The sequence below is a fragment of the Melanerpes formicivorus genome, unplaced genomic scaffold, assembly GCF_026170545.1.
Source record: "Melanerpes formicivorus ecotype bairdi unplaced genomic scaffold, bMelFor1.0.p_v2 SCAF_12, whole genome shotgun sequence".
Classification (NCBI taxonomy): domain Eukaryota; kingdom Metazoa; phylum Chordata; class Aves; order Piciformes; family Picidae; genus Melanerpes; species Melanerpes formicivorus.
In genome coordinates this window covers 1,480,400-1,489,512 of record NW_027142364.1, presented here as the reverse complement: position 1 = coordinate 1,489,512, position 9,113 = coordinate 1,480,400, and the positions used below count along the sequence as shown (strand labels likewise).

General features: G+C 55.2%; 1 protein-coding gene and 1 long non-coding RNA gene across 2 annotated transcripts; one reads left to right on the top strand and one right to left on the bottom strand.

The window, feature by feature from the left end:
• The first annotated feature begins 63 nt into the window (after window positions 1-63).
• LOC137444349 (uncharacterized) lies at window positions 64-6,574 on the top strand. The gene is made up of 4 exons (XR_010988125.1): window positions 64-296; window positions 406-567; window positions 5,178-5,279; window positions 6,313-6,574. It is a non-coding gene; the product is annotated as an uncharacterized lncRNA (long non-coding RNA).
• Window positions 1,725-7,464, bottom strand: SIAH2 (siah E3 ubiquitin protein ligase 2). The gene is made up of 2 exons (XM_068144914.1): window positions 7,052-7,464; window positions 1,725-3,187 (listed from the first exon to the last, which is right to left on the bottom strand). The coding sequence occupies exons 1-2, from the start codon at window positions 7,436-7,438 to the stop codon at window positions 2,630-2,632; spliced, it is 945 nt and encodes a 314-aa protein (XP_068001015.1). The 5' UTR covers window positions 7,439-7,464; the 3' UTR covers window positions 1,725-2,629.
• Window positions 7,465-9,113: the final 1,649 nt, after the last annotated feature.

Genomic DNA, 9,113 nt, shown 5'->3' with positions numbered 1-9,113 from the left:
GGGCGGCTCCGCTTCAAGCGGAAGCGGCGGGGCCGGGACTGCGCCTGCCCTGGGTTCGGTATTCGCTCCGTGGGCCGGTGGGGGGTCTTGTAGAGCTGGTTTCCGAGCTACCGGTGGCGGCTGCTCCCCCACCCCTGCCGTCCGCCCGGTGCAGCGGAGGTTGCTGGAGGCAGAGCCTGCTGGAGGCAGAGCAGGGACGGGTTCTGCAGGGCTCTTGTTGTGAAGTCATCAGTTCCCCCGGAGTTTGTGCGTTTTAATTTGTGCTTTAAAGTGGAAGTCGTCAGCTTGCTTTGCCGGTGAGCAGGGGTTGCGTTAAGCAAACCAGGCTGGCCTCAGTAAGCTTTTTCTGAAGGCTTTGAGGCACTTTCAGGCATTTACTGGGGTGCTGCTGTTTCCTTTGGCAAGGTGCTGGTGCTCTGTGAGTCTCTCCTGCCTCTGGCCCTTGGACATCATCCTTTGGGAGGCTGGACCAGCTGCTGGAACACTGAGATGGAGTGCTAGAATGAATGTCACCTGCTTGTTCTATCTGAAGAGGAAACGCCTCACTTTCTGGCAGTACCAGCTAAGGTATTCCTTACCCTAAATTCAGTTTCAGTCAGAAGAGTGCTGAGTGGGGTTTGGTTCTGTTGGGGTTTCTTTTTGCTGTGAGATATAACAAAAGTTTGCCATTCCTTCAGAACTGAAAGGTGTGGAAATACCTAATGAGATCATGTTTGGTGTTCACTTCTCTAATGCAGGTTATAGGCAGCACTGGAGTAATTAATTTCATTAATCCTGCTATAATCAAAGACACACCTCAGAGGTTTGTTTTACACACACAAAAAAGCTGTTAGGTCCCAGCTGCTGATAAGGAAAATGATCTTCAACTAGAAATGCTGCTGAAATACAAGGAAAGGAATCAAATCCTTAGGAATGCTTAACAAGCTCTGCTGAAAGCAGAGGTGTGAGGGGCTGGCAGAGCCAGGACTTTGATCCTGCCTAAGCAGGTGTAAATTAGTAACTGCTGCTGAGCTCTGCCATTGCAGGGTAAAGGAGATCACATGTAGGATCTCTATGGGAAATGGATACGAGGCATTAGTGGCTGCTTCCAAATTCTCCAGGCTGCCACAAGCTTCCCTTTGCTGCTGGGGTCCTTGTCATTCTCTCCTGGGCTTCTCTGAAGGCTGGGTGATGTTTGCCAGGGGCTCTGTGTGGTGACTCCTAAAAGCCCTTCCCTGGGGGGGTGCAGTTAGGGCTGCTTTTCCTCCCCATCATGTTTATCCACACCGAGCTTCACCTGTCACTCTTATATGCAGTCTGCCACTCCAGAGAGGCTTCCTACTGCTGAACAGCTCAGCGGCCCTGTATCACCTCACAGCTCATTGTCTCTTCCAAACAGCAAACATCTGAACACTCAACAAAACCATATGTGGAGCCAATATTATTCTTGAGTGATTCAGACAGAAGGTTCTGGTCACAGAGGGGGAGCTCCAGGCAGACTCAGCTCCAGTGACAGCGCACGGTTTCAGTGTGCATGAGTCAGGCCGTCACTGTTGCCCCTGGGACTCAAATCCCCATCCTGTCCTCCTCCTCTGCAGCTGAGGGGTGGCAGGGGGGGAGCACCCCTGCCTGGGTGTGCCAGCCTGTGCCGGGCAAGCCCAGCAGATCCAGCTGGCAGAGTAAGCAGCAGGAAGCCACAGCTCCTGCCACGCCACAAGCATCTAAGCACAGCAGGCTCTGCAGGGTAGTTTTTGCAAAATATTTATTACAAAATAAAAGTAAATATGGCAACAGAACTTAAATAGCAAACGATGTGACACTGGCCATAAAGCTCTTGCTATATTATTCATCTTTTTACAATAATCAAGTATGTCTCTGAGGGAAGCTGCATGTGGACAGCTCGAGTATACGTCTGTGTTGTTGGCTCTGGCTGTTGAAGGTGCCTTTGAGGCGGTCTCCTCTTTCACCTGTACCTGGCTGAGCGGCTGTGAGTGTACTGGGCTCACTAATCCCCCTGAAAGGCACAGGAGCTGGCACTTCCCACAGCCTGTAAAACCTCCCTGCTCTACCCCAGCCCCTCCTCCCCTGCTTTCTTGGACCCGGTGCCCATCCCTTCTGGGTAAGGTAACAGGAAACGGAGTGTGGACACCGAGGTACCTGCTCTTCCCCTCTGACTCATGGCCTCCCCCGTGAGAAGCTGCTCGGGTTTCTTTCACTTCCCACCTACTGAGAACTGTTCCTAAAGCTCACCGGTGAGAGCGAGTCCAAGAGGAGAAAGCTCCTGCTTGAAAGGCCTTTCAGGTGCGCTCCCAACAGGAATGCAGTCCTTCAGGTCTCTTAAGCCACATGTCTGGTGGAAGACACTCTTTACATGAAAGATACTTAAATTAAGAAACAAAACAAAGGTGACTGTGTGTGTGTGTGTAATCTTCCTAAGGCACCCAAGAGTTTGTAAAAGGACCTTTTCCCCCCCCCCTTGCATGACTTACAGGATGCTCGCCTTCCTCTCCTCTCCACAGGTACAAAACCAAAACTGTTGGTGAGTTAGGAACCTTAGCAGGGGCGACGAGGCGGCCGAGGATCGGCCGCGGAAGGACAGCGGAAGGGAAAGGAAACCCTGGGCGAAGGTCAAGCAGGGGGCGGGGGCAGGTCACGGGCAGCAGGTGGAGATGGTGACGTTGATGCCCAGGTTGCCGTTGTCGGCGAAGAGGTGAGCGATGGCCGTGTCGAACACCAGGCAGTCGCTGTTGCGGATGGCGGCCGACACCCCGTCGTGGATGGAGCGCGGGGTGGCCTCCCAGGTCAGCCGCCGGCGGTTGCCGTTCAGCTCCAGTCTGTAGAAAAAGTTCTCGGCCTGCTTGCGGGTGCCGATGAGCAGCACGATGGCGAAGAACTGCTGGTGGCCCTCGTACTTCTCCTGCTTCTCCAGCACCAGCATGAAGTGGTGGCCGAAGCACGACTGCATCATCACCCAGTCCACCGCCCCCGGCAGGTTAATGTCCGTGGCCAGGAAGACGATGTCCTCTCCCTGCAGGGTGGTGATGCTTTTGTGGGCGTGCATGAGGTGGGACATGACGGCTTCCAGGGAGCCCTGCCACTTGCAGGAGGCCCCCGGGCAGGGGCAGGAGTAGGGCCGGTACTCGCAGATGTCTTCGTGCTCTGGCTTTTCTGTGTGGTGGAGTGTCAGGGAGCAGCCTGTGGTGGCGTACTGGGAAGAGACCAAACAGAAGCTGTCAGCAGAGGCACCGGCCCCAGGCACTGCTGCTCCCACCTGTCGCCTGGGCACGCTGGCCATCGGCCACAGCGCTGCTCCTCATGGCAAGCTCTACACTAGATACTTCTTCCTGAGAGCCCTGGGGCTGTTTAGTCTGGAGAGGAGAGGACTGAGAGGGGACTTAATAAATGTGTATAAATATCTGGGTGTCAGGAGGCAGGAGACAGGCTCTGCTCAGCTGCACCCTGGGATAGGACAAGGGGCAATGGATATAAACTACAGCACAGGAGGTTCCACCTCAACACGAGGAGGAACTTCATCACTGTGAGGGTCACAGAGCACTGGCTGTGGAGTCTCCTTCTCTGGAGACTTTCAAAAGCCATCTGGATGAGTTCCTGTGTGACCTGTGCTGGATTTGATGGTCCTGCTCTGGCAGGGGGTTGGACTTAGGAAGAAGTTTTTGCCCATGAGGGTGGCGAGAGACTGGCACAGGTTGCCCAGGGAGGTGGTGGAAGCCTCATCCCTGGAGGTTTTGAAGGCCAGGCTGGATGTGGCTGTGAGCAACCTGCTGTAGTGTGAGGTGTCCCTGCCCATGGCAGGGGGGTTGGAACTGGATGATCCTTGAGGTCCCTTCCAACCCTGACAATTCTGTGATTCTATGACTTGATGACCACTGAGGGCCCCTTCCAACCCCTAACATCCTGTGATCCTATGATTCTACTTAACCCTGGATTCAGAGCTGAGCTTTACTTATTGCTGTCTACAACTACCTGAAGGGAGGTTGTAGTCAGGAGGGGGTTGGTTTCTTCTCACAGGCAACCAGCATCAGAATAAGAGGATACAGTCTCAAGCTGCACCAGGGGAAGTTTAGGCTCGAGGTGAGGAGAAAGTTCTTCACTGAGAGAGTTGTTAGGGCATTGGAATGTGCTGCCCAGGGAGGTGGTGGAGTCACCATCCCTGGAGGTGTTCAAGAGGGGACTGGACATGGCACTTGGTGCCATGATTTAGTCATGAGGTCTGTGGTGACAGGTTGGACTTGGTGATCTTTGAGTACTCTTCCAACCTTGGTGATTCTGTGATTTTCTTATTTCTGTTTCCACTTTAAAAAAAGAGTTGTTCTTGTCTGCTGTGGCTGTGTTCTCCTAAAGCAAGCACTCAGATAACAGGAGAGGCTGAGCTGTAGCTGGGTTTGCTGCTGCAGTTAGATCTGAGCAGCCCAGCTCAGCTGCAGTGGGTCCTGCTTTGGGGTTTCCTTCTTCTTTAAAAAGAACAAAGGTTTCCAGTTCCAGCAAACAGCTACTGGAGTGGAGCATTTTTAATAGATGTACCTTATTACCATCACAGAGCCTAAGCACTCTCAGTAAATTCAAATGCAGATTGCCCACAGCTTTTTTTTTTCCCCCTTCTTTTTTTTTTTGCCTTTGAACACTGGAACAGTTTCAACCCTGCCGTTGTGGGGAGTGGAAGGAGAGCAGATGATTTGTCCCTGAGTGCAAAGCTAGTACACAGCTAAGCACCACCTAACTTCTAAGGGCAGTGGGCAGCTTGGAGGGTTGATTAATCTGCTTTAAAGTGGGGACACTTCTGCAGATGGTTCAGCCACCCACACTGACCATGCTGCTCCTTCAGGACAGACACAACCAAGGTAAAAGTGATTATCTCTGGGCCAATGCGTGCAGGAAGTTTCAGCTCTAAGGGTTAAATGCCCAAGATGCAAATCGCTGTGCTGGGCACTAGGAATACTGGGACAGAAACTCTACCTTGTGCTGCTGCCTCGAGGAGCTTGTGTTTAAAGCATGGCATTAACATGACCCTTCACTTAGGGTGCCTGCCCTTGTCCTTAGAGCTCAGCTAACAGCTTCATTGTAGCAGAAGGAGGTGTCCTCCTGCCCCAGGTGGTCTGCCCTGCCAGCCAGGTAGGTGTGCTGCCAGCCTTGTTGGCATTTCCCACGGCCACAACCTCCTTAATGCTTCTGTCATGCAGGGTGTGGAGAAGCGGCTCCCAGGCTGACCTCATTAACCAAGAGGGAGAATATGCAAGCAGCTGACGGGATGAACCCAGCCATGGATGTGAAAATGACCAGTGGTAAGAAGTGTCTGATGTGGGCGTGCTCCCAGACCCACCCCTGTGGGCTCTTTGGTGAGGAGACCTACAACATTGGGCCATGAACAGAAAAGCTGACTTGCTGCCTTCACGCCACTTGGCCCATGCTGTTGATCTTTAAGAGAGCCCTCAGAAGGGCTGTGTGCAGGTTACATGACACCTTTGTGGTCTGTGCTCCTTTTACACCCTGACTATGCCCCTGAGACATGGAGCTGGGGCTGTGCCTGATGTCAACAGCACTGGAGTGAGCGCCACTGCTGCCTGGGCTGGCAGGGCTGGTTTCTGCCTTCCCATTGCCCTCTCCTCACTTCCAGCATTCCAGGCTGGGAAGCATTGTGTACTTGTTTCCACAGCCATTTATTTAGCACTGCATTCTCACCCCAAGAGGAACCAGCCAGCTCTGAGCTCATCACCACACATGACTTAGCACACCCTATTCTCACCATGTATGTCAGGCCATGCATGCTGCCCTGAGCTTCACTTGTGACAGGATGGCTTCTCGAGTGTCCTCAAGCAGTTGGGAACCATCAGAGCAGCTGGAAAGTGCTCAGCAGAGGCAGGCCAACATTGCCAGCCCTGTCAAGGAAGGCAGGCAGGGACAGCAGCAAGGCAACTTGTCTGAAACCACATGGGAGATGACTGGCAGAGCTGGGAGCAGCCTGCCAAACCCCTCCTGCTTTCCCTCTGGGATGGAGCAGCAGGAGACACAAGTAACTGCTGGAAAACAGGAGGCCTGCCTGCTCCTGTGTCAGCAGCGCTCAGGGATCCAGGGAGGACTTGGAGCCTGTGCAAGCTCTGCACGTGTGCAGGCTGAGTGATGTGAGCAGATCCCCTGTGTAAGGGATGTCTGCTCAATTAAAAACCAAGTGAAAGGCACTTTTACCAGAGGGGAAAACCAACAAAAATCACTGCTCTGTTAGTCTACTGCATCTTGGAAATAGGCAGTGTGACCTTAGCCAGGTTTAGTGTATTTGCTTAAAAGCATTAATGGTTTTTTTTTGGTGTTTGTTTAAAGGAAGAGGCTCTGAAGAGGCTGGAGAGGCAGCGCTGGGCAACACACAGCAATAAATCTGTATACAAGAATAAGAACAGCAATGGGCAACTGCTGTTTGCCTTCATGGGAAACCTGTCATGCTTCCCCTCAAACTGATTCTCGTAGCAGCAGTGGTCTAAGAACAGAGGTTTTGCCTACTTCTGGCCACCTGGAATGACAATTATTAGCCTTGGCATTGCTTCAGTCTTGTTAGCTGATGTGCAGCCTCGCTCTGCCTTCCACTCCTGAAGTGCAAAGTGTGGGCTGTGAGGTGCAGACAGACTTTCCCACAAACTACAGTGCAAGAGCAGAGCACACTGAATTGACTTTTCTTCCCAAGGGCCAGACCTGCCTGGAGGCTTGGGAACACTTCCAGACAGGGATGGCTGTGGTGAAGGTTTGTGGAGAGCTCTCTTGGTGCAAGGTATCCATCCTAGGTTCCAAGACAGAGCATCAGTGCTCATCGGAAAGCAAATAAGAATCGGGTTTCAACCCCCGGAAAAAGCAAGCCCACAGCCACAGTCAATAGCATGCAAGCAATTAAGACAGAGGGCAAGGGGATGGTGATGGAGGGAAGCCTGGATGGTCCTACCCCCCAATCGCCAATCCCCCTGCCAAGCCTCCTTCATTACCTTGCAAGCTCCTGGCGCTGAGGGAGTCCCAGCGCTGAGACATCTACAGATAACGGCAACGGAAGCAGAGGGCAGGGGGTGCCCCTTACCTTGCAGGGGAAGAGGACAGCCGAGGCCACCTTCTCCATGGCCAGGTTCCTGATGCTGGGGGTGAGGGAGCCCCGGCAGGTGGGGCAGAGGCTCAGCTTCTGCCGGCATTGGTTGCAGACCAGGTGCCCGGCCTGGCACTGCAGGATGGGTGGCAGGACATAGTCGAAGCAGACCGGGCACTCGAACAGAGAGGTCAGCTCGTGGTGCTGCTGCTGCTGCTGCGGCGGCGGCGGAGGCGGCGGCGGAGGAGGGGGCGGCGGCGGCGGGGAGGCCCCGCCGGGCCCCGGTAGAACGGCGGCGGGCACGGCGGGGGTCGGAGCGTGTTGCTGCTGCTGCTTGCCGCAGGGCTTGCTAGAGCCGGGGCCGGCGGAGGACGGGCGGCTCATCGCGCCGCGCCTCCGACACCAGCATCGGGCCCGCGGAGGGACGGGCGGGGGTGGCGCCGGCGGAGCGGCGGCTGCGCGCGGCCTCCGCCCCGCTCCCGGCGTGCCCCGCGCGGGGGGGCTCCGGGGGGAGCGGCGGGGCTGGTGGAGCCGGTTGGCAGCGGCGTAGCGCTGGCGGTGCGCTGCCGCTGGATCCACGCACGGTCCGCGGCTGCTAGACCCACGCACGGTCCGGGCTGTCCGCGGCTGCTTGGATCCACGCGCGGTCCGGGCTGTCCGCGGCTGCTTGGATCCACGCACGGTCCGGGCTGTCCGCGGCTGCTTGGATCCACGCGCGGTCCGGGCTGTCCGCGGCTGCTTGGATCCACGCACGGTCCGGGCTGTCCGCGGCTGCTTGGATCCACGCACGGTCCGGGCTGTCCGCGGCTGCTTGGATCCACGCACGGTCCGGGCTGTCCGCGGCTGCTTGGATCCACGCACGGTCCGGGCTGTCTGCGGCTGCTAGATCCACACATGGTCCGGGCGGTCCGCGTCCCCTCGCCGCACACGCGGCATGGCCGGCGGTAATTAGTTAAGCAGGTGTCGTTCGTACCCAAACCCCGCTGGCGGAACAAGAGTGCTGATGGGGCATGGGAAAGTGCGGGGGGCGTCCTCTGTCTTCTCCATCCCCTTGTTTCCCACCCGCATCCTCCTAAGGAGCAAGCGACAGGACGAGAGGAAAAGGCATTAAGACCTCCAGAGGAGGTTTCAGTTGAACATGAGGAACAATTCCTTCCCCAAAAGGTTTGTCCAGCCCTGGCCCAGGCTGCCCAGGGCAGTGGTGGAGTCCCCATCCTTAGAGGGGTTTGAAAGCCCCGGAGATGTGGTGCTGAAGGCCATGGTTTGGCGGTGACCTGGCAGTGCTGGGTTAAGAGTTGGACTTGATGACCTCAAATGTCTTTTTCCAACCTCACCAACAGGCTGGAATGATGTGGAAGTTTATACAAATAAAATGTGGTTGTTTTTTTTCCCCTTCCCTGTGCTTTCAGTAACACAGGGTAATTTACAAAGATGTTATTTAAGCTACATAGGTATAACATTTTTGATTTTTCAGTGTCAGGATGTGGCTGTCCCACTTGGTTTTAGCAGCCTCGAAGACTCCAATAAATAATGTACCCAAAAAAACCCAACCCAACAATCTTTTTTAAAAGGTTAGTGTCTGGTCTGAAGACACGCTGAACAGAGCTCATTTTTCTGCCTGGAACAGATGGGAAGGCACAAGGCAGACTGTGAGCTGCCTTGAGTAGGTGCCAGGAAGCAGTGAGACTGCTGCTGGCTGCCCAGGTATTGATCCTCTGCTGACAGAGACACTGAGCTGTGGAGACAGCCACGGCCTGGCTGCCAGCACCTCCGCGGGTCACCAGGGCTGTGCCGGAGGAATTATTGTTTGCAGTCACATTTGTGAAACTGTGGTGAAGGAGAAGTGAGCTCTGCTTGTCTCCTCCAGAGCCTCAGAGCCCATCCGTGGCCAGGTGCCTGCAGGGCAGGGACCTCGCAGTGAAGGACATTTCAATCTCCTTCTGTAGCCGCGGGGCCGGGAAGGGGAGGGCTGGGAGCGGAGCAGCAGCACCCAGCTGCGACTTGGAGGTGTTGGCACACCCCCACGGACAAGAGCTGGCACCCACCCTCTCTGCCAGGA

Coding starts and splice junctions, on each gene's coding strand:
- SIAH2 (XM_068144914.1), bottom strand. CDS start 7,438: ATGAGCCGCCCGTCCTCCGCCGGCCCCGGCTCTAGCAAGCCCTGCGGC. Junction 3,188..7,051: donor CTGTCCTCTTCCCCTGCAAG/GTAAGGGGCACC, acceptor GTCTCTTCCCAG/TACGCCACCACAGGCTGCTC.